General features: G+C 43.7%; 1 protein-coding gene across 4 annotated transcripts in view; it reads left to right on the forward strand.

Annotated features, from left to right (window-relative positions):
* Nucleotides 1–20,053, forward strand: part of CCDC77 (coiled-coil domain containing 77) — a 45,538-nt gene extending 25,485 nt beyond the window's left edge. For 2 of the 4 annotated variants that reach the window (XM_058443125.1, XM_058443124.1), the window contains 8 exons: nt 5,341–5,437; nt 7,229–7,301; nt 8,837–8,925; nt 10,141–10,289; nt 15,471–15,690; nt 17,744–17,869; nt 17,971–18,123; nt 19,193–19,988. In XM_058443125.1, the coding sequence (XP_058299108.1) occupies nt 5,341–5,437; nt 7,229–7,301; nt 8,837–8,925; nt 10,141–10,289; nt 15,471–15,690; nt 17,744–17,869; nt 17,971–18,123; nt 19,193–19,339 (1,054 nt within the window). In that variant the 3' untranslated portion in view covers nt 19,340–19,988. Of the gene's footprint in view, nt 1–5,340; nt 5,438–7,228; nt 7,302–8,836; nt 8,926–10,140; nt 10,290–15,470; nt 15,691–17,743; nt 17,870–17,970; nt 18,124–19,192 lie in introns of all 4 variants that reach the window. The other 2 variants (XM_032159231.2, XM_032159232.2) reach the window with 1 other exon arrangement.
* The last annotated feature ends 4,083 nt before the right edge of the window (nt 20,054–24,136 follow it).

The following is a 24,136-nucleotide window of genomic DNA, read 5'->3' on the forward strand; positions in this document are numbered from 1 at the left end:
TTTTGAGACAGGGTCTTGCTGAGTCACCCAGGCTGGAGTGCAGTGGCAAGATCACAGCTCACTGCAGCCTCAACCTCCCAGGCTCGGATGATCCCCCCAACCTCAGCCTCCCAGTTAGTTGGGACCATGGGTGTGCACCACTGTGCTTGGCTAATTTTTGTACCTTTTGAAGAAATGGGGTTTCACTGTTTTGCCCAGGCGGGTCTCACACTCCTGGGCTCAAGCGATTTGCCCATCTTGGCTTCCCAAAGTGTTAGGATTACAGGCGCGAGCCACTGTGCCCAGCCTTATTTTCTGTTTATTTGATAGTAACCATCTTAATGGGTGTGAGGGAGTCTCACTGTGGTTTTGATTTGCATTTTAAAATGTTGAGCATCTTTCATGTGCCATTTATTATCTTCTTTGGAGAAATGTCTATTCAAATATTTTGCCCATTTTAATAATTGGGTTGCTTTTGTTGTTGAGTTGTAGAAGTTCTTTTTTGTTGTTGTTGAGACAGGGTTTTGCTCTGTCGCCCAGGCAGTGGTGTGATCACGGCTCACTGCAACCTTTGTCTGCTGGGCTCAAGCTGTCCTCCCATGTCAGCCTCCTGAGTAGCTGGGACTACAGGCACGTGCCACTACGCCTGGCTAATTTTTGTATTTTTGGTAGAGTCAGAGTTTCGCTATGTTGCCCAGGCTGGTCTCAAACTCCTGAGCTCAAGTGATCCTCACCTCACCCTCCCAAAGTGCTGGGATTAGAGATGTGAGCCACCGTGCCTGGCCATAGAAGTTCCTTATATATTCTGGATATTAAACCTTTATTAGATATACAGATACATGCAAATATTTTCTCCTGTTCCATAGATTGCCTTTTTATTTTCTCCCCTTTTTTTTTTTATTTTTTATTTTTTTTAGAGGCATGGTATCACTCTGTCGGCCAGGGTGATCCTCCTGCCTTAGCCTCTGGAGTAGCTGGGATTATATAGGCATGCACCACTATGCTTGGCTAATTTATTTTCTTTTTTTCATTTTTTTATAGAGACAGGGCAGGTCTCACTATATTCCTTAGGCTGGTCTTGAACTCCTGACCTCAAGTGATCCTCCTGCCTCAGCCTCCCAAAGTGCTAGGATTACAGGAATGAACCACTACGCCGAGCCAGTTTTTAATTTTTATGAAGTTGAGTTTATGTATTTTTTTATTTTGTTCCTTCTGCTTTTGGTATCACATCCAAGAAATCATTGCCAAATTCATTGTCAGGAAACTTTTCTCCTATGTTTTCTTCTGAAAGTTTTATTATTTCAGCTCTTGTGTCTAGGTCTTTGATCCATTTTAGTTAATTTTTGTATATAGCATTAGGTAAGGTTCCAACTTCATTCTTTTGCATGTGGATGTCCAGTTTTCTCAGCATCATTTGTTGAAAAGACTTAGTCACGTGGTTTTTTTTTTTTTTTGAGACAGGGTCTCCCTCTGTCACCCAGGCTGGAATGTAGTGGCACGATCTCGGCTCACTGCAACCTCCGCCTCCCAGGCTCAGGTGATCCTCCTGCCTCATCCTTCCAAGTAGCTGGGACTACACACACGAGCCAACACACCTGACTAATTTTTGTATTTTTTATAGAGACAGGGTTTTTCCATATTGCCCAGGCTGATCTCGAACCTTCCAAAGTGCTGGGATGTCAAGCGTGAGCCACCGCGCCCAGCCTTGCCACTTGGGTTTTTGGTGTCCCACGGTCAGGTGCTCCATTTTTAGCAGGATCTACTAGCATGGCAGAAGCTGGTTGTCAAATGTTGTGTCATTCTCAGCTGTAGACAGCATAGTCTTGCTCCAGATTCTCAGAGGGTCTGTTACGATTCTTGTGGTGCTTGCCGTAAACTCCACGTGGTACCTTGTGCCGCCACAGACACCATAGGATCCGCCAAATCATATGTCCCAAGCAGCAGAGCATCCTTTCAACTCTGGGCCACGCCGAAAGCTCGCCTTCCGTGTCAGTTGATACATAGGTCAGAGCAGTATTCCAAAATGCAGAATATGTTGTCTCCAGAACCTGAAGACTCCTTTCAGGCATTATGCTTCCTTCTTGGTGGTAGCATGTACCAGGTGAAATAATTTGATCTTCACATCGGAGGGAATATCCTGGGATACCTGGATCACAGCCTTAAAAACTTCACTGATGTGCTTCGTAAGGTTCATCTCCAACCCTCCCGAGCACACGTATCTTACCAAGTGCACTTGCTGTTTCTCGTTCATGCCGTCTGATCTAATGCGATACCATCAGTAGTGAGCTACTGGCGATCTGTGGAGTAGCCAGATCCAGATTCTTTTTGTTTTTGTTTTTGTTTGTTTGTTTGTTTTTGAGATGGAGTCTCAGTCTGTCACCCAGGCTGGAGTGCAGTGGCGCGATCTCGGCTCACTGCAACCTCCGCCTCCCAGATTCAAGCGATTCTCCTGCCTCAGCCTCCCGAGTAGCTGGGACTACAGGCGCACGCTACCACGCCCAGCTAATTTTTGTACTTTTTAGTAGAGATGGGGTTTCACCATTTTGGACAGGCTGGTCTCGAACTCCCGACCTCGTGGTCCACCCACCTCGGCCTCCCAAAGTGCTGGGATTACAGGTGTGAGCCACTGCGCCCAGCCCAGATTCTTTTATACTGTATTGACAGAAAGTAAAAGCATTAACATGGCCCTGGGAAAGACTATAAAAGTACACTGTTGTCCATGTCACATGATGTGAACTGCCTCTGGTCTTTTGAGGGGGAGGAAAGAATGCATTTGCCTAATCAGTGGCCACTTACCATGTGCCTGAGACTAAGTAATTCTGTTCTAGCAAAGGTACTACATCTGGCACAGTGACTGTTATCCTCCAGAATCCATCTGGTTTTGTATAGGTCATACTGAGGAATGAAATGAGGCTTTGATAAGGACCGCCACCTCTGCATTCTTTAGGTCTTTATTGATCATCTTGACTGGGTAGGGAGGGGCAGTTTCCGAGGCTTTCGCTTAGCTTGCCCCAGAAGCCAAGAAGCTAATTTGGAGGTACTGTCCCCTACCTAGTATGTCCATTTGAAGCCTTTGGGAACTGAAGAAACGACCATTGGTTCGGTGGATCCAGTAGACCTGCTATGAGTTGGATGTGGGCCACAATTCCATTTATTCCATGGTCCCCACATGCCCCAGTGCCATGATGATGCTTCAGGTCATCTGGTGTCAGTGTCAGCTTAGACCCTGTATCCAGCAATCCTTAAAATGCCCAGGTCTTTCCTCTTCCCCAGTGTATAGTTACTAAATAAATGGCTAGAGACTCTTTGGAGGATGTGGGGAATCATTACCATGAATATCTACTCTGTGGTGTCGCAGGGTCTTACCTTCTAGGAGTTCCAGCCTCCTCTTTAGGTAATTGTCTCTAGGACTTAAAACAGACTTGGGGCTGGGCACAGTGGCTCACACCTGTAATCCCAGCACTTTGGGTGGCTGAGGCGGGCAGATCACAAGGTCAGGAGTTCAAGACCAGCCTGGCCAACATGGTGAAACCCCGTCTCTACTAAAAATACAAAAATTAGCTGGGCATTGTGGCACGCGCCTGTAGTCCCAGCTAGTTGGGAGGCTGACGCAGGAGAATTGCTTGAACCCAGGAGGCGGAGGTTGCGGTGAGCTGAGATCATGCCATTGCACTCCAGCCTGGGTGACAAAGAGAGACTCTGTCTCAAAAAGAAAAAAAAAAAAATGGACTTGGGCCTGAAAAATGAGTCAGAGATTGTGATTTTGTTTGGGGTGCAGCCCTCAGCCTCTTTTCCATCTTTGACTTATCTTTTATTGTTCAAGCTATACTCTGTTGACTACCCATCTACCTTGCTGGGAGAAACACCATGTTCTGTAAACCGTCTCCATATCAGTCGCTCTGAAATCCCTTTTTATGTTGTTTTTTTTTAATTAATTCTTTTTTTTGAGATGGAGCCTTGTTCTGTCACCCAGGTCAGAGTGCAGTGGTGCAATCTTGGCTCACTGCAAGCTCCACCTCCCGGGTTCAAGTGATTCTTGTGCCTCAGCCTCCTGAGGAGCTGGAATTACAGGTGCATGCCACCATGCCCAGCTAATTTTTGCAGTTTTAGTAGAGACTAGGGTTTCACCATGTTGGCCAGCCTGGTCTCGAACTCCTGACCTCAGGTGATCTGCCTGCCTCATCTTCCCAAAGTTCTGAGATTACAGGCATGAGCCACCACACCCAGCCCAAAATCCCTTTTTAGCGTTTGCTTCCTTGGTCCAGTCCAGACCTAAGCTATCTTAGGTTGAGTTCTCTGGGAAACAGACTGTTCAGTGGCGATTTGCTTGCAGGAATTTTATTGGGAAGTGAGGGAACTGAAACTGGGATTCAGTTGCAGCAGGCCTCGTCCAACACGACAGGAGTCTCTGAAGCTGGAATGGCTCTCAGAGACATCCTGAACTGAGGCAAGGGAATTGGATTTTTGTGTTCCCTCATTGACCAGGCACTGGATATCTTGTCGTAGCACACAACAAGAATCATAACAGACCCTCTGAGAATCTGGAGCAAAATTATGCTGTCTACAGCTGAGAATGACATAACATTTGACAACCAGCTTCTGCCATGCTAGTAGATCCTGCTAAAAATGGAGCACCTGACCGTGGGACACCAAAAACCCAAGTGGCGAGGCTGGGCGCGGTGGCTCACGCAGTTCCCTTGGCTGGGGATTCAACTACAAGCTATCAGCAGGCAGCATTCCTGGCAGTTGGCAGAATGAGCCGATCAGCTCTGAAGAGCAAGATCTGAGCAGTGACCCTCAGCAGCCACTACTGTTCCCTTTTAGAATTAGCTAAGAAGTGGCCAGGCGCGGTGGCTCAGGCCTGTAATCCCAGCACTTTGGGAGGCCGAGGCAGGTGGATCACAAGGTCAGGAGATCAAGACCTTCCTGGCTAACACAGTGAAACTGCGTCTCTACTAAAAATACAAAAATTAGCCGGGCGTCGTGGCGGGTGCCTGTAGTCCCAGGTACTCAGGAGGCTGAGGCAGGAGAATGGCGTGAACCTGAGAGGCTGAGCTTGCAGTGAGCCGAGATCGCGCCATTGCACTCCAGCCTGGGCAACAGAACGAGACTCTGTCTCAAAAAAAAAAAAGAATTAGCTAAGAGGTGCCCTGGCCCCTTTTCTCTGAATGGAAATACCTGATGTTTTACAAAGTAGAGCTGAAGTCTAGATACAAACTATTCAATTTTAATTTGAGGTTACTGTTTTAATTTGGGGTTACTATTGTTTTAAAAAAAATAGAAGGGAGATCCTTTAAACAGAAAAAGGTTACTTACTTGGGACATTTAATAATATGTGCTTGCTTTCCATGAGAATTGCAGGGAGCTAGAAGACAAGAAAAAGATTCAGAATCTCTTGGCTCTTGTGGGAACAGATGCTGGAGAAGTGACCTATTTTTGTAAGGAGCCTCCTCACAAGGTAAGTAATCTTTGGTGTAGCATGGGGAGTGTGGCTTCACAAATCATAGGCTAAGACCCATCATCAGAAGAACTTTAGTATTCGCTAGAGAAGGCAGATGGAGAATTAGCCATCACAGCGCCTTGTTTGCCTGAGCTTTTAAAGCATTTTTCTTTAAAAGCCTTGGGAAGTAGCATTGTTTACCCCATTTCACTGTTTAGAAACCTGAAGCACAGAGGGTGGCTGTTTTAGCTGAGACAGAGACGAAAGCAGGAGCAGACTGTGTGTGGGAGAAAGTTTTGATGCTGAAGTTTCTTTTTAAATTTTTGTTTATACTGATTACAAATGTAATCCATGGTCTTTATTAAAAACAAACACAGAGTATAGTAATCTATCACATAAAAGTGGCGGGTTCTCATAATCCTATACCCCAGAGATAATCCATTATTAATAGTTTGGTATTTATACTTCCATCTCTTTTTTTTCATTCCTATAGAAATAGTTATGTGTCTGTGTATACTATTTCTATTTTTTCACTTCTATAAACAGTTCCTGAGCATTTTTATACATATCTGTATACGTATACTTCTGTTTTCTAAAGGTCCTTGGCCAAGAGCTACTTTTTTTTTTTTTTGAGACAAAGTCTCATTCTGTTACATAGGTTGGAGTGCAATGCGCAATCTCGGCTCACTGCAACCTCTGCTCCCGGGCTCAAGCACTCCTCCCACCTCAGCCTCCCAAGCAGCTGGGACTACAGGTGTACACCACCACGCCCAGCTAATTTTTGTATTTTTTGTAGAGATGGGGTTTCACCATTTGCCCAGGCTGGTCTCGAACTCCTGAGCTCAAGCAGTCTGCCCGCCCTGGCCTGTCAAAGTGCCGGGATTACAGGCATGAGCCACGACACCCACCAAAGAGCTGCTTTTAAAAAAATAATAAAAATTAAAAAAAAAAAAATTTTAGAGCTGAGGTCTTGGTATGTTGCCCAGGCTGGACTCACACTTCTGGGCTTAAACACACTCCAGCCAGCCTTCCAAGTAGCTGGAACTATAGGGGTGTACCACTGTGCCCCAAGCTGTTTTTGGTTTTGTTTTTAATCATACATGACTAAATAGCTCTGCAATTTTATTTATTTATTTATATTTATTTATTTATTTTTCAAGACGGAGTTTCGCTCTTGTCCCCCAGGCTGGAGTGCAATGGTGCAATCTCAGCTCACCACAACCTCCGCCTTCCGGGTTCAAGTGATTCTCCTGCCTCAGCCTCCTGAGTAGCTGGGATTACAGGCATGTGCCACCACGCCTGGCTAATTTTGTATTTTTAATAGAGATGGGGTTTCTCCATGTTGGTCAGACTGGTCTTGAACTCCCGACCTCAGGTGATCCGCCCACCTTGGCCTCCCAAAGTGCTGGGATTACAGGCATGAGCCACCGCGCCTGGCCTCATTTTTATTTTTTTTAGAAACAAAGTCTCATTCTGTTGCCTAGGTTGGAGTGCAGTGGAGTGATCATAGCTCACTGCAGCCTTAAGCTCCTAAGCTCTAGCGATCCTCCCACCTCAGCCTCCTGAGTAGCGGGGACCACAGGCACATGCCACCGCACCCGGCTAGCTTTTTTAAGTTTATTTTGTCAACACAGGGTTTTGTCCAGTTTGCTACTTTGCCTGTGTGGTCTCTTGTGCATGACATCCTCATATCATCGTATCGGTTTTGACTAATTTAACTTACAGTGTTCGATCTGCAGAACTAAGGCTGAAAAGTAAAATATTACGTTTATAGGAAGGCTACTTCAATACCAGTTTTTGCTTCTTCAGGTCACCATTCTCCAAAAGACTCTCCAGGCTGTAGGTGAATGTGAGCAGAATGAATCTTCAGCTTTCAAAGCAGGTAACAACCATATAACCTATTAGAAATTCTCATCAATGCACAATTGAAAATCACAGTGCAGGCCGGGCACGGTGGCTCATGCCTGTAATCCCAGCACTTTGGGAGGCTGAGGTGGGTGGATCACCTGAGGTCAGGAGTTTGAGACCAGCCTGGCCAACATGGTGAAACCCCGTCTCTACATAAAATACAAAAAATTAGCCAGGCGTGGTGGCAGGCACCTGTAATCCTAGCTATTTGGGAGGCTGAGGCAGGAGAATTGCTTGAACCCGGGAGGTGGAGGTTGCGGTGAGCTGAGATTGCGCCATTGCACAACAGAGCAAGACTCTGTCTCCAAAAACAAAAAAACAGCGCACACAATTGGAAATGTTTTCCTACTGTACAGTGATAATTGATGTTCATAATGATGCCTTCGGTAGTCTAATGTCTTAATGAGCTTCTTGAATCATCCAAGGAATTAAGTTTTGCTCAGTTCATTTTTTTTTTTTTTTTGAGATGGAGTTTTGCTCTTGTTGCCCAGGCTGGAGTGCAATGGCACGATCTTGGCTCATTGCAGCCTCTGCCTCCCAGGTTCAAGCAATTCTCCTACCTCAGCCTCCCGAGTAACTGGGATTACAGGTATGCACCACCACGCCCCATTAATTTTGTATTTTTAGTAGAGAGGGGCTTTCTCCATGTTAGGCTGGTCTCGAACTCCCGACCTCAGGTGATCCGCCTGCCTCGGCCTCCCGAAGTGCTGGGATTACAGGCGTGAGTCCCTGTGCCCGGCCTGCTCAGTTCAATTTTTAGCGTTCCCTATTTTTAGAATAACCTTGTCTTTTAAAAATTGTGTGATATGTCATAACCAAAATGTTTAAGTTTTGTTTTTCTTATTCCTTATTCTGTTTGTTGATTGATTGATTGATTGGTTGATTGAGACAGACAGGCTCTGTCACCTAGGCTGGAGTACAGTGGTGTGATCATGGTTTACTGTAACCTTGAACTCCTGGACTCAAGTGACCCTCCCACCTCAACCTTCTGAGTAGCTGGGACGACAGGCATATGCCACCACACCTGGCTAATTTATTGTATTTTATTTTATTTTGTGTAGGGAGGGGTTCTCACTATGTCACTCAGGCTGGTTTTGAACTCCTGGCTTCAAGTGATTGTCCCGCTTTGGCCTCCCAAAGCACTGGGATTACAGGCATGAGCCGCAACACCTGGCCTTCTGATCGAATAGGATTTACTAAGAAAATAGACACAACTATTTTAGTGGTTGATTCTAAGGAAAATTTAGTGGTTGATTCTGCCAGAAGATGAATATGATTATTTAGGTGACATCCTGCAGAGTTCCCTTATAGAGATTCCTATTTGAAAAGTTAAGCACTGTAATTATGATGTTTCCCTTTTTCTTCCGAACCCCTTCGTTAGTGAGAACCCCTTCATTACCCTTACAGGTAAATGAATCTGAACTCCTCTGCATGGGAAATGCTGCTATTTCAATAGCACACAGAAAAGCTGGGTAAAATCTTCTTGATGGATTTTGTTTTCCATTTTAGATCCTAAAATAAGCAAAAGAAGACCATCGAGAGAGAGAAAAGAAGGTTCTGAGCATTACCAAAGAGACATACAGACACTCATCCTACAGGTAAAGAATGTATTTTGGCAGACCAAGATGGCTTTTATCCACAAGTTTAGCTTTATATAACATACCCTCAGTATCACGTGATAAGTATCTCCTTGCACACAGGTTACATCTAAGCATCATGTGGTTAAGAAAATTGGGATTGTTCCTAATTTCTAAGAGCTTTTATTTTAAAACCATCCTTTTCTGTTTGAACATTCTAAAAGTGCTACTCTAAACCTTCAATTCAATATACTAAGCGCTATCCACCAAAACCATTACAAAGTAAGAATTCACTGGCCTAGGGGTATGCAGGGATTGCAGAGGGAAGCTTGTCTATGCTGATAGATCAACATTTGATGGTATATTCATTTATTTAGTGCTTAGGTTCCAAAGTCGAGGAAAGTAACGAACTGTTCTCTTACCTCCTGGTTATGTGTCATTTGGAACCATGATTTTTCATCTATTTGCACTATAGTTTCTGTCCTTACTGGGTTAAATCTCTGTTGATTTAAATGACAGTTTCTATCTTTGGCCAGTATCTCCATGTGGAGTCATGACAGCCAGACACAGAGAAGGAAATTACATTATAGTCATTTTGCTCTACTTTTTGAAACCAAAAACTAAGAAAAGAGTCATTTTGCTTCTGTGCAGGAAGGGTGTCTTAAAGGGAGACAGTCAAGGGAGAGAGTGAAAAGGCAGAAATCACAGGGTAGGGAAACTGGATTTTGTAGCTTTGTTTGTGTGATGTGGATGCTGGCTGTCACTTGGACAAAGAATCTACTCTTCTATAGCCTAACCCCATTTATAAGACATTAAGAGGAACTGGGCTGGGCATGGTAATGCCTGTAATCCCAGCATTTTGGGAGGCCAAGGCGAGTTGATTGCTGGAGCCCAAAACTTTGAGACCAGCCTGGACAACATAGTGAGACCCCATCTCTACAAAAAATAAAAATAAAATTAGCTGGGTGCGATGGTACACACCTGTAGTCCTGGAGGCTGAGGCAGGGAGGACTGCTTGAGCCCAGGGGGTTGAGGCCGCAGTGAGCTATGATCACGCCCACTGCACTCCAGCCTGGGGGACAGGGCAAGACCTTGTCTTGAAACAAACGAGGATTAGGATTGAGATTTTTTTGTTTGTGTTTGTTTTTTAATTTTTCTGGAGAAAGGCACTTTTCCTAGAGGTATGAAGTAAGTGGAAGCAGGGCTGGATTCCTCATGCCTTTTTGGCCTGTCTAGGTGGAAGCACTGCAGGCTCAGCTGGGAGAGCAGACCAAACTTTCTCGAGAACAAATTGAAGGGCTCATGGAGGACAGACGGATTCACCTTGAGGAAATGCAAGTTCAGCACCAGAGAAATCAGAACAAAATCAAAGAGCTGACCAAAAAGTGAGTGTCTAAGAAAGCTGTGCCCAACGGGTATTTTATTTTTCTGAGTGACTTAAAAGTTAACATTTTGTACTTGAACAACAGCGGGTCATAGAACTAAAGGGAGCCTTGAAAAAATTGTCTTCCTCAGAAACCCCTGCCTCTTTGTAGGTGAGTATCTCGCTTTTCCAGGCGTGCTGTTGAAGAGCTGATGAGTGTTTCACGTGCTCCTTTTAATCCACTGTGGTGTTTTAGCTTGCTTCTGGTGGCTAAGAAGTGTTCTCGGGCCGGGTGCAGTGGCTCACGCCTGTAATCGCTCATGCCTGGGTGACAGAGTGAGACCCTGTCTCAAAAAAAAAAAAAAAAGTGTTCTTTTATCCACGAATGTAGTGTCTGACTCGGTGTAGTAGGCTCTTTTCTTTTGTTTGCCCCTTCGTGAATCTGGAAAACATGAGTTTACATATCTGTACCAAGAAAACCGCACACTCAGTATTTTAATCGGAACTCTGCCGGTGCTTTTATCTAGAGACGCGTTTCATTTTTGGCTTCTATGAAATTTTTGTCCCAAGAAAGGCAGGATTATATTTTTTTCTAACAGATTGAGTTGGTGTAGCGTATTCTTGGTTATCAGAATACTGATATAGCTTTGGGATTTTGAATTGGTAAATATCTAGGATGTGTGAAACAGCGTGATACATACTGTACGATCTCAAGCCCATAAAATTGGATGTTGCATCTACACACATGCAGGACCTAGAACGTCCTGTAAACTCTACAGTTTACAAACTGTAAAGTGCTTCTGATTGTGGACGACTTTGTTCTTTGCTTCTTGTGTGTTTTAGTTTCCTATAATGCACATACTTTTAAAAAAATAAAGGTTATTTTTTAAATCTGAAAAAATAAAAACAAAAAATGGCAAACTCTGTCCTCATTGTTTTTGTTCCTAACCTGCTCACCTTTGTTTACCTCTGCAGTCTGACTTTATCCCCACCATTTTACTAAACATGTCCTTTCTGGGGTTCTGGGGTCACCATTGACCTCTTAACTTTTTTTTTTTTTTTTTTTTTGAGACTAAGTCTCACTCTGTCACCCAGGCTGGGGTGCAGTGGCGTGATCCCGGCTCCCTGCAACCGCTGCCTCCCAGGTTCAAGCGATTCTCCTGCCTCAGCCTTCCAAGTAGCTGTGATTACAGGCGTGCGCCACCACGCCCAGCTAATTTTGTATATTTAGTAGAGACAGGGTTTCACCGTGTTAGCCAGGTTGATCTTGAACTCCCAGTCTCTGGTGGTCCACCCGCCTCAGCCTCCCAAAGTGCTGGGATTACAGGCATGAGCCACCGCGGCTGGCCTGCTTCTTAACTTCTGAGACCAGTTATATCTCTGTTCAGTCCTTATTGTACTTAGTATCTTCCTGCATGTTTGGCATCACTGATCAGCCCTCCTTGTAATTCATTTCCCTTGATTTCTGCAGCACCTGTCTTTCTTGGTTCTTCTACCTGTCTAACCCTTTCACCCTTTTGTCTGGTTCCAGTGGCCAGACCTATGCCGTAAGGACACCCTCAGTTCAAAGTGTTCGAGCATGTCAAATTTACCATTACTGAGACCGTGCTGTTGTTTCTCTCAACAAATGCTCCCATCCCCATCTCAAACCTACTTCTTTCTTTTTTTCATTTAGCTTCAAGGTATCCCAAGCTTGAAACCACAGGATCATCTTCAACTCTTAACTTTCTTGTTCCTTAATTGCAAACCCTATGGGTTGTAAGCCTAAAAGCCCCCTCAAGTCCATTCTCTGCTCTCTGCTACAGGCAGTTCTACACGGAGCACAACATACACAAAAGCAAAGCTGTTTTTGATACTACAGAACTTGTGCTAACTCGTCAGAACTCCACAATTTAGTACTTCCTTGTCTTATTCCTAGGAATGGTCCATACTTATGCAGGCTATGTGTAAATATCCCCGTAGTCCTTCTAATCATATAACCTGAAATTAGCACTCAGGAAAATATCTCCTCTCTGATTGTTTTGTTTTGTTTTGTTTTCCAGTAAAGACAGGGTCTTACTCTGTTGCCCAGGAGTGCAGTGGTGTGATCATAGCTCATTGCAGCCTTGAACTCCTGGGCTCAAGCAATCCTCCTGCCTCAGCCTTCCGCGTTGCTAGGATTACAGGTGCATACCACCAAACCTGGTTTATTTTTGTTATTTTTTGTAGAGATGGGGTCTCGCTATGTTGCCCAGGCTAGTCTCAAACTCCTGGTTTCAAGCAATCCTCTCACCTCAGCCTCCTGAAGCACTGAGATTACAGATGAGCCACTGTGCCCAGCCTTGCACTCTCATTCTTAGTACATTAATTCAAACTCTATTCCTTTGTTTACATTGTTCCTATTGCTGATCCTTTGTCTTCTTTTTTTTTTTGAGACAGAGTCTCGCTCTGTCGCCCAGGCTGGAGTGCAGTGGCACAATCTCGGCTCACTGCAAGCTCCGCCTCCCGGGTTCACGCCATTCTCCTGCCTCAGCCTCGTGAGTAGCTGGGACTACAGGTGCCCGCCACCACACCCGGCTAATTTTTTTTTTTTTTTTTTTTTGTATTTTTAGTAGAGACGAGGTTTCACCATGTTAGCCAGGATGGTCTCGATCTCCGGACCTCGTGATCTGCCCGCCTTGGCCTCCCAAAGTGCTGGGATTACAGGCGTGAGCCACTGTGCCTGGCGCTTTGTGTTCTTATAGTCTTCCTCACTACTATGAATTAGTTCCTCTATTAGGAATTATCAGCTGCTTAAAAATATTGATAGTCTCCATTGACCTTACGATAAAGTCCTGATATCTTAGCATGAATTTTTAGGAACGTCATCATCTGACACCAGATAAACCTTCAGCCTCAGCTCCTCCCCTGTTGCTGTAGTTCGCCTTATGCATCAGCCAGACTAATTGTAACAGCTCTTGTTATTGGACATTTGTTATGTGGCAGCACCTTCTGACACTTCCGTCTTAGTAGAGACAGGGTTTCACCATGTTGGCCAGGCTGGTCTCGATCTCCCGACCTCAGGTGATCCGCCCACCTCAGCCTCCCAAAGTGCTGGGATTACAGGCGTGAGCACCGCGCCCGGTCTGCTATGTTTCTTATAACATAGTATAATGTGTTTGCATTTGGCCAGTATTTCTCCACCTTCATTTTTATTTTTAGTATTTTTGCACTTAAGTATAGCATCTTGGCTTTTCATTGGGTTTTGTTTTTAAGGGACAGATATTTTAAAATTGTCACGGTAATTTGTAATTTTACATCTGTTTTCCAGAACGTCAGTAACCTTCCTTGTTCAGCATTTCATATCTGAGCACATGATCAGTTCCTCCCATTAGATAGATCTTCCTAAGAAGGGCACGAAATCCAGGGCCATTAATGACTGCCCTTTGGGTGTCACTTTCAAGCTACTTGTATTTTAACAAGCCCAGGCCGGGCACAGTGGCTCACATCTGTAATCCCAGCACTTTGGGAGGCCGAGGTGGGCGGATCACAAGGTCAGGAGATCGAGACCAGCCTGGCTAACACGGTGAAACCCCGTCTCTACTAAAAATACAAAAAATTAGCCGGGCGAGGTGGCGGGCGCCTGTAGTCCCAGCTACTCGGGAGGCTGAGGCAGGAGAATGGCGTGAACCGCGGGGGGCGGAGCCTGCAGTGAGCTGAGATCGCGCCACTGCACTCCAGTTTGGGCGACAGCAAGACTCTCTCAAAAAAAAAAAAAAGCCCATACTTTCCCAGTTTGAGATTGAGAACATAATGTAAGACAGAGTAAAATAACCCATTGAAAGTGAGAGAGATCCTTGTGGTAACTGAATCCATCTCTCTCTATATATACATGCACACATACCTGACTGTATATATTCATCTTGTGACATTTACTGTACTGTGTGCTTGGCACTCTGCTGTCATTTCCCTCTTATCTGTGTACTCTGTTACTCATGAAAATAAGTGGATCTGACATTATTTGTTCAGTAGAAAACTGTAGTGATTGCTTCATGGTATTTAATACTCTTGCAAGCAGCTAGATCATTCAGTATAGCATTTTTCTAGGTGGTAATGTTAAACTGATGAGTTGCTAACTTCCAGGGATATTGTTTTTTAAAGATAGAGACATTGTCTATTCCTAAATTTCAGGAAATAGTCATCAAGAATCTGTTAACTGCCTGTGTATGTCCAGTAGTTAGTATTATCCTTGACAATCTCATGGCATTGGGGCAAAAATAATAAATAAGGTATATGCTTTCACTCAGGCTGGGAAAAAGTGCATGTTGACAGTTAAAATATGACAGATGAGCAAGTGCTAAATTATAAGACAAGGGGACGTTAACACTGGGATGGAATTTCAGAGAATGGAGGAATTAAAATAGGCTAAAGTTGTTGAAAATGACTTCATACAGGAAGCTGAATTTTAAAAAAGTAGGCCAGGTGCAGTGGTTCACACTTGTAATCCCACTATTTTGGGAGGCTGGGACGAGAGGATTGTATGAGCCCAGGAGTTCCAGACCAGACCAGACCAGCCTAAGGAACACAGCAAGACCCCGTCTCCACACACAAGTTTTTAATGAGCTGGCAGATGCCCTGGGAGGTGGTCCCAGCTGCTTGGGAGGCTGAGACAGAAGGACTGCTTGAGCCCAGAAGCTCAGGGCTGCTATGAGCTGTGATTGTGCCTCTGCACTCCAACCTAGGTGACAGAGCAAGACCCTGTCTTTAAAAAAAAAAAAAAAAGTTCTTTTTAAAATAAAGGATAAGATTTTGATATAGGCAGTTCTAAATGGAGCACAGCGTACACAAAAGCAAAGCTGTTTTTGATAGTGTAGAATTTGTATTAACTTGTCAGAACACCATGATTTAGTTCTTCCTCGTCTTATTCCTAGGAATGGTCCATACTTATGCAGGCTATGTGTAAATATCCCTGTAGTCCTTCTAATTATACAACCTGCAGTTAGCAATCAGGAAAGTACCTGTAAAGACCAGTCCATGAACCAGTGAGCATGGGTAGATACATTATACTTTGCTCAGTAAAACATGTAAGATTGCCAGTGATCAGATTTTTAAAATGCTAATATTTTACAAAATTTATATATCACACCATTTTAAAAGAACCACTCTCTTCCATTTTGGAATAATCGTTGCTTTCAGGTGTGCTGTGTGTGCATCCTCATGTCTGCATTTATACTTTCTTTCCTAGTCTTCACCACACCCAAGAACTGCTCTATGAGAGCACCAAAGATTTTCTGCAACTCAGATCTGAAAACCAAAATAAAGAGAAGTCATGGATGCTTGAAAAAGATAATTTGATGTCAAAGATTAAGCAATATAGGGTGCAGTGTAAGAAGAAAGAAGACAAAATTGGAAAAGTGTTGCCCGTTATGCATGAGAGTCATCGTGCTCAAAGTGAATATATTAAGGTAACGTCCTTATGTCTTAAAGAAGTTATTTATTTTTCTGGAAGAGTTGAAGGAATTCCAAAGAACCTACAATTTGTAATGTAAGATCCATTCAATCCAGGAAGCTCTGGTAGCAGCTGCCTCAAGAACTAGGTTTCAAAGAGCAGCTGATCATTATAGTGTTTGGGGATTTAAAATATTAGACTTGCTGATTCATTCATTCATTCATTCAACAAATATTTATTGCACTCCTGGCCGGGCGCGGTGGCTCACACATGTAATCCCAGCACTTTGGGAGGCCTAGGTGGGCAAATCACGAGGTCAGGAGTTCAAGACCAGCCTGGCCAACATGGTGAAACCTCGTCTCTACTAAAAATACAAAAAAAAAAAAAATTAGCTGGGTGAGATGGTGGGTGCCTATAATCCCAGCTACTTGGGAGGCTGAGGCAGGAGAATTGCTTGAACCCGGGAGGCAGAAGTTGCAGTCAGCCGAGACCGTGCCACTGCACTCCAGCCCCGATGACAGTGCGAGACTGTGTCTCAAACAAACAAAAAACCCCCAAAAAACACAAATATTTATTGCACTCCTACTATGGGTTAGGCCCTAGAGTTACAGTAATTAAACAAGGTCTGCCCTCATGGCGTTTACATTTTAATGGGTGAGAAAAAACAGAAACATTAACAAATAACTAAGAAAATTATAGATTAGGCCAGACACGATGGCTCACACCTGTAATCCCAGCACTTTGGGAGGCCAAGGCGGGCGGATCACCTGAGGTCAGGAGTTCGAGACCAGCCTGACCAACATGGTGAAACCCTGTCTCTACTAAAAATACAAAAATTAGTGGGGCGTAGTGGTGGGCACCTGTAATCCCAGCTTCTCGGGAGGCTGAGGAAGGAGAATCACCTGAACCCGGGAGGCAGAAGTTGCAGTGAGCTGAGATCATGCCATTGCACTCCAGCCTGGGCGACAGAGTGGGACTCCATCTCAAAAAAAAAAAGGACTTTGGGAGGCGGAGGTGGGCAGATCACAAGGTCAGGAGTTCGAGACCAGCCTTGCCAGCACAGTGGAACCCTGTCTCTACTAAAAATATAAAAAAATAGCCAGGCGTGGTGGCGGACACCTGTAATCCCAGCTACTTGGGAGGCTGAGGCAGGAGAATTGCTTGAACCTGGGAGGCAGAGGTTGCAGTGAGCCAAGATCACGCCACTGCACTCCAGCCCAGTGACAGAGCAAGGACTCCGTCTCAGAAAAAAAAAAGAAAATTATAGATTATAAAAATGCAGTATTAAGGGAATAAAAGAATTACATGAAGATTATATGTAGTTGCTGGAAGTCTATCGTATGAATAGAAGGAATGCATAGGGACACTCTCTTATATCTAGTGTTTTTGCTGAGACCTGAAAAATGGGACTAAGCCATACAGACCTTGAGGAAGAACATTCCTGGCAGAGGGAAAAGCAAGTTTATAGGCCCTGGAGTATGTTCAAGGAAATGGAAGGCTGTCATCATGGTTGTAGAGGAATAGATAAGGAGGAAGTGGTGTGCTCTTAAAGAAGCCAGCGTTGGCAGCAGCCAATCGTGGAGGGCCTTGTGCATCACGGTACGGAGTGTGAACTTAGCTCTCAATAGTGTTATGTATTTGAAGGGTTGTGTGAAAGAAGTAACATGATCTGATTTGGGTTTTTAAAAGATCATTTTAACTGCTCAATAGAGCATGTATAATAAGTGTTGTTGTTAATATTTCTTCCTTTTTAAAGAAGAACTTTAGAAATGTAGCCCAAAGCATATATTGTAATGTCTTCCTTGGGACAGCTTCTGAGCTCCATTATCTCACTCTTCCCAGAGCCAAAAGTATTTGTTTTAATTTTTGCTGTGTACACTTTAGAAAAAAGGCTTAAGAGACTGGTCTAGAAGTAGGAAATTTTCAGATGTTCCTCAAAGTTCCTTGTCATCTGGTTCCTTAACTCATTTTGTACCTCTGGAAATCCCTTCTTTTCTTTCTTTCTTTGCCTAAGTGCTACTTGAATTGTGGAACTGAGTGTTAATGTTTTTTGTCCCTTTGACTTGTAGTCCCTAAAAGATAAGTTAGTACAAGAGAAAAAGCTGTCCAATATGTACCAAGAGCAGTGCATTTCCTTAGAAGAAGAACTTGCCCGAATTCGTGAGGAAGAGGGAATGAGGAGAGAGATCTTCAAGGTACGAAATTATCTGCCACTTATAATGGAGTAGGAAGCGCGGATGGCTTGGGAAAATGCTTTCCTCACCTTCATAAATGCCTTCCCATTCCCCATATTTAGGATCGCACTGACAAGATGGGGAAGCGTTTACAGGTAATGACAAAACGCTATGAGGCATTGGAGCATCGACGTATCTTGGAAGTAGAAGGCTTTAAGACAGATACTAAGGTTCTCCGACAGAAACTGAAAGACTTGGAGCGAATGTTGTATAAGGTAATTGCTGGTCCTGAATTGCCACAAGGGAGAGAAGAGGTGTAAGTGAGGGAACATGGTCACGAGGGCCCCTCAAAAGAAGGATGTGCTGTTTCGCTGCTGGTAGACACTAACAGATCACCATCTTTAAGCCTCCCTGAAAATTAGTTCAAGAACATGCTAGAGGGAAAATAAAAAGACCCTGAAATCACTGAATGACTGCATCATTAGTACTTCAATGTAAGCTAAACTTAACAGAAATTGTCATCCCTCCTAATTCAAGAAGTAGATTAAAGAATCGTGTCTCGGTGAAACCCCGTCTCTACTAAAAATACAAAAAAATTGCCGGGCGCAGTGGCTCACGCTTGTAATCCCAGCACTTTGGGAGGCCGAGGCGGGCGGATCACGAGGTCAGGAGATCGAGACCACGGTGAAACCCCGTCTCTACTAAAAATACAAAAAATTAGCCGGGCGTGGTGGCGGGCGCCTGTAGTCCCAGCTGCTCGGAGAGGCTGAGGCAGGAGAATGGCGTGAACCTGGGAGGCGGAGCTTGCAGTGAGCCGACATTGCGCCACTGCACTCCAGCCTGGGCGACGAGCGAGACTCCGTCTCAAAAAAAAAGAATCGTGTGTGTTTTACAGTTGGGGACAGTGAGTAATTGAGTGATAGAGTAATTTTTTCCAGCAGATAACAGTTCTTTAGAATACAAGTTGCCTCAAGAGCCTTCTTAATGAGATTTAGCCCGTTAGCCTGTGTTCCAAACAAGGTTAGTTACAGAAAAGAGGAGACGCCTGCTTTCATTCTTTGACAAATTTACCAGCAGTGTTGCTTATCCTGGCCTTACTCCTCTTTCATTGTTCATTGATCTCTATCTCAAGGCTCCTTTATTGTATGGGAAGGATTTTCATGAGATTTCTGCCTTAATTCTACATTTTCCTTCTTTGGTTAGCCACTGAACAAACTAAGGATGGAATTTATCCTATGTACTCAAAATCTCACAAAAAGGAGCTAGCATAGCTGTGTCTTTTGGGCTGATATCTCTCCCTTGGCATATGCCATCATCACTTCTTCCTTTTTTTCAAATCCCTAGGCAACAGTTAATGCCCGGGCAAACCAGGATCTTGCCCTTCTGTGTGAGGTCCGTGACAGCAATAGACGGGCACATAAGATACAAGGAGAACTGAAGAATCTTAAGTCGAAAGTGTTTGGTCTGGAGAATGAACTTAGACTCTGCTGATGTCTACTTTTGGAAATGGCCCCCATTTAGAAGAGGTGTGCTTCTTGAAACCTGAGGACCAGGTCATCTGCTGCCGGAAAATGTAAACTTGAGTTGACTAGAGTGGTGGTATTCATTATTGTAAAACGGTGAAGAATCGGGGACCACTAGGAAAGCTTTTCTTGCATACTCAGCTTGCTTTATCATTTTTGCTGTCCTTTTAACATTTGCGGTGAGTGGGGGCCTGGTCCTGAATGACTTGGAGGCTTTCATTATTTATCCTGTCTGTATCGACAGGTTTTTGTTTTTTTAGAAGGCAGTGATGATGAAAACTTAGGAAGAAGGTATTTTGCAATAAGCTTGGCTGAGTGTCCATGGGAAGAGCACTTTCCCTAAAGAGAGAAGCACTCACAGAGGCTGCCTTTCTCCTGAGCTCTGGAGAAAGCAGCACATCACAACTTGTCACATTGAAATAGGCGCTCATTCTGCTATCTCACCTTCCGTCAGGAGCAGACCCTGGATTACGTTTTTGGGCAATTTCATGGTGTTTCACCAGAGGGCGCTAGAGACTCAAACAAAATGTCCATCTGGACAAATTAAGGAGACACTTTGGCAAGGGGATGAAACAGATGATGCTTGTATGGAACGTTTGATATTTTTGTCAGTAACATGGCTTTCGAAAAATGATGTATACATTTTAAATTAACTATTTTCAATAAAATATTTCATTCGAAAGATTTTCTTTGAGTTTTCTGTAACTTCTTCTCAATATTAATGCTTCGTTATGACTCACGCAGCTCAGTTTACTTTCTTGTCATGGCCTCTGCAGTTTTGCGCAAGTGTACAAGGTTTTTTTGGGGTTTTTTGAGACAGAATTTCACTCTTGTCACCCAGGCTGGAGTACAGTGGCGTGATCGCGGTCCACTGCAGCCTCTGCCTCCCGGGTTGAAGTGATTCTCCTGCCTCAGCCTCCCAAGTAGGTGGAATTACAGGCGCCCACCACCACGCTCAGCTAATTTTTGTTTTTTTGTTTTTTGTTTTGTTTTTTTAGTAGAGACGGGGTTTCACCATGTTGGCCAGGCTGGTCTTGAACTCCTGACCTCAGGTGATCCGCCCGCCTCGGCCTCCCAAAGTGTGGGATAATAGGTGTGAGCCACCACGCCCAGCCCACAAGTTTTTTTAAATGACTCCTTTGAAATCATCTAGTGTTGGAGATAACAAAGCTGGTACAAAGGGGATGACACTAAAACTTTATCCGTTTTTAGGCAAATTGCATTTGGGACAAAATAATTGTTTCCATACTCAGAAAGCCTCTTGATAGTAAGTTGGTCTTTGCTTAAGATAGCATCATTCTGATTTACCCAGGACAAAGGAGAGAACCCAGGTTTTCATATTTAAAATTGTTAACAATGTGTAAAGGAAGGTGGTGATTGTACTGCAGGCAGAAGCTATTACCTTTCTTAAAAAAGTCTGTGATCGGCCGGGCACAGTGGCTCATGCCTGTAATCCCAGCACTTTGGGAGGCCGAGGTGGGTGGATTACGAGGTCACGAGATTGAGACCATCCTGACCAACATGGTGAAACCCCGTCTCTACTAAAAATAGAAAAATTAGCTGGGCGTGGTGGCACGCGCCTGTAATCCCAGCTACTCAGGAGGCTGAGGCAGGAGAATTGCTTGAACCTGGGAAGCGGAGGTTGCAGTGAGTCGAGATCTCACCACTGCACTGCAGCCTGGTGATGGAGTGAGAGTCTGTCTCAAAAAAAAAAAAAGAAAAAGCCTGTGATAGCAGATCAGTTTTTTTCATTGATCAGTTGGGACAAAAATTCTTAAGAGTGCCCTGCTCCCAGGCCTTAGAGAGATTGACAGGAGTGGATGATTCTTCCTTCTGTCCTAATACTTAGGGAATTGGCTTTTCCTATTACTTTTGTTGTTGCTGGAAAAACAAAAAGGCTTATTAAATTAGAGAATTTTGGAGTAAGAAGCAACCTTAAATATCATATAATCCAACTTACTAACAAATGTCTCTGAGACCTACTACCATTGACTTCAGCAATCAGTTGATAATGTTTCTAACATCCTGGTCTCAATTCCAATAACATTCGTCTTTATATTAACCATCCACTGGTGTGGCCACTCTTTAAACCTCACGATCAGTTAAAACTCTATCACCAAGAAGCAGCATAAAATAGTGGAAAGAGTACAGGCTTTGGAGAATCACAGATCTGGATTCAATCACACCTCTTACTAAAATTCTCCAGGCTCTGTCTCTTCGCCTGTAAAAGAGACAAAAAGATACATGTTTCAGCAGGGTGATTGTGAGGATTAAGAAAGAGAAAATCTAGTATCCAGAGTATATAAAGAGCTCTTACAACTGAATTTAAAAAAAAAAAAAAAACACCGAATTCAAAAATGGGCCAGGGATCTGCATGGACATCTCTCCAAAAAAGTTACACAAATGGCCAATAAGGACGTGGAAAGATGCTCAGCATCATCAAGGAAATGGAAACTAATAGCGATGGAAACTAACACATAATGAGAATGTCAAACGGTGCTTCCCCTGCAAAAAACAGTCTGGCAGTTCCTTGGAAAGTTTAAAGTTACCATATGACCCAGCAATTCCACTCCTTAAGTATATATCCAAGATAAATAACAATATACACCCCCACAAAATCTTGTGCACAGATGTTCATAGCAGTATTATTAATAATAGACCAAAAGTGGAAACCATCCAGATGTCCGTGAGCTGGTGAATGGATAAACAGAATGCGGTATATCCATACGATGGAATATTAGCAGCCATGGAAAGGAATGATGTAGTGATACATGCTACCGCAAGGGGGAGCCTTGCAACGTTTTGCTAAGAAGGCAGAAACAGAAGGCCACGTATTGTACGATTCCCATACACATGAAACGTCCAGAATAGGCAAATCCATATGGAAAGTAGATTACTGGTTGCCAAGGGCTGAGAAGGGGGGAATAAGGAGTGACTGCTAATGGGTACAAGGTTTCTTTTGCCAAACTGTGAATGTACTTTAAAAACCACTGAATTGAATGCTTTAAAAAGGTGAATTTTATGGTATGTGGGTTATATATCAATTTTTTTTTTTTTTTTGAGACAGGGTCTCACTGTCACCCAGTCTGGAGTGCAGTGGCACAACCTTGGCTCACTGCAGCCTCAACCTCCTGGGCTTAAGCGATCCTCCAACCTCAGCCCCCTGAGTAGCTGGGACTACAGGTATGTGCCACCATGCTCAGCTAACTTTTGTATTTTTTTGTAGAGACAGGGATTTGCCATGTTGCCCAAGCTGGTCTTGAACTCCTAGGCTCAAGCAATCCTCCCGCCCCAGCCTCCCAAAGTGCTGGGATTACAGGCATGAGCCACTGCACCCAGCCTATATCAATTAAAAAAAAGAAACCTCCATGAAATGACTTAGTCTGAAAATGTGGCACATTTACACCACGGAATACTATGCGGCCATAAAAAATGATGAGTTCATGTCCTTTGTAGGGACATGGATGAAACTGGAAAACATCATTCTCAGTAAACTATCGCAAGGACAAAAAACCAAACACCGCACGTTCTCACTCATAGGTGGGAATTGAACAATGAGAACTCATGGACACAGGAAGGGGAACATCACACTCCGGGGACTGTTGTGGGTTGGGGGGAGGGGGGAGGGACAGCATTAGGAGATATACCTAATGCTAAATGACTAGTTAATGGGTGCAGCAAACCAACATGGCATGTGGATACATATGTAACAAACCTGCACATTGTGCACATGTACCCTAAAACCTAAAGTATAATTAAAAAAAAAAAAAAAAAGAAACGACTTAGTCTGGTGCCTAGCATGTAGTAGGCATTCAGTTACAATTAGCTATTATCTGTATTTTGGCGTCAATTGACTTACCAATCGCTCACCATTGCTGATCAGATTCCATGATGCATTTAATACCATTCATTTCTTCATTCAGCAATTTATTTCTTAAGTGCTGTTTGTTTTGTTTTGTTTTTTAAGAAACAGTCTCTTGCTCTGTTGCTCAGGCTAGAAGGCAGTGGTGCAATCAAAACCCACTGCCACTTTGAACTCCTGGGCTCAAGCAATTCTCCCCCTTCAGCTTCCCAAGTAGCTAGGACTACAGGGGCATGCCGCTACAATCAGTTAATTTAAAAAAAAAAAATTGTACAGATAGAGTCTCACTATGTTCCAAGGCTGGTGTCGAGCTCCTAGCCTCATCCTACCAAAACACTGGGATTACAAGCATCCCACTGCACCTGGCCCCTTAAGTGCTTTTTGTGTTCTAGAAATTATGCTAGATCTTAAGTTTACAGAGAACACTAAAACACTTGTGCTCCAAAGGTTGGTGGGGAAGATAAACATAGGAGAAACTCAGTAATGAAGTGCAGCTCTATGGGTGTACAGGATAGAAAGCAACAGAGAAGGTGACTTGCAGGAGATGCATGTGAAATGATCCTCAAAAGTCAATTTGGAGACAGACAAGAAGCGGGACCTTGTAGGCAGAGGGACAACATGTATGAAGGCAAGGAAGAACAGAATGTTTGGGGAGATGCAAGTACAGGAGACAGAGTTACGTAATACAAAACATAAATGGCATGAAATTTCATTTAATACAATTATGCGAACCTGTTGAATATTCCAAGACCCTTTGAATCAATTGAAAATGTTTGGGTTTACTTAAAACTGGAGAAAAACAAATATTTTGTGATATGAAGTCATGCATGAAAAATAATGTGAAATGCAAACTCATTTCTTAAAAATTAGGGGCAAGGGGGCCAGGTGTGGTGGCTCACACCA

The sequence above is a fragment of the Hylobates moloch genome, unplaced genomic scaffold (assembly GCF_009828535.3).
Source record: "Hylobates moloch isolate HMO894 unplaced genomic scaffold, HMol_V3 SCAFFOLD_8, whole genome shotgun sequence".
NCBI lineage: Eukaryota > Metazoa > Chordata > Mammalia > Primates > Hylobatidae > Hylobates > Hylobates moloch.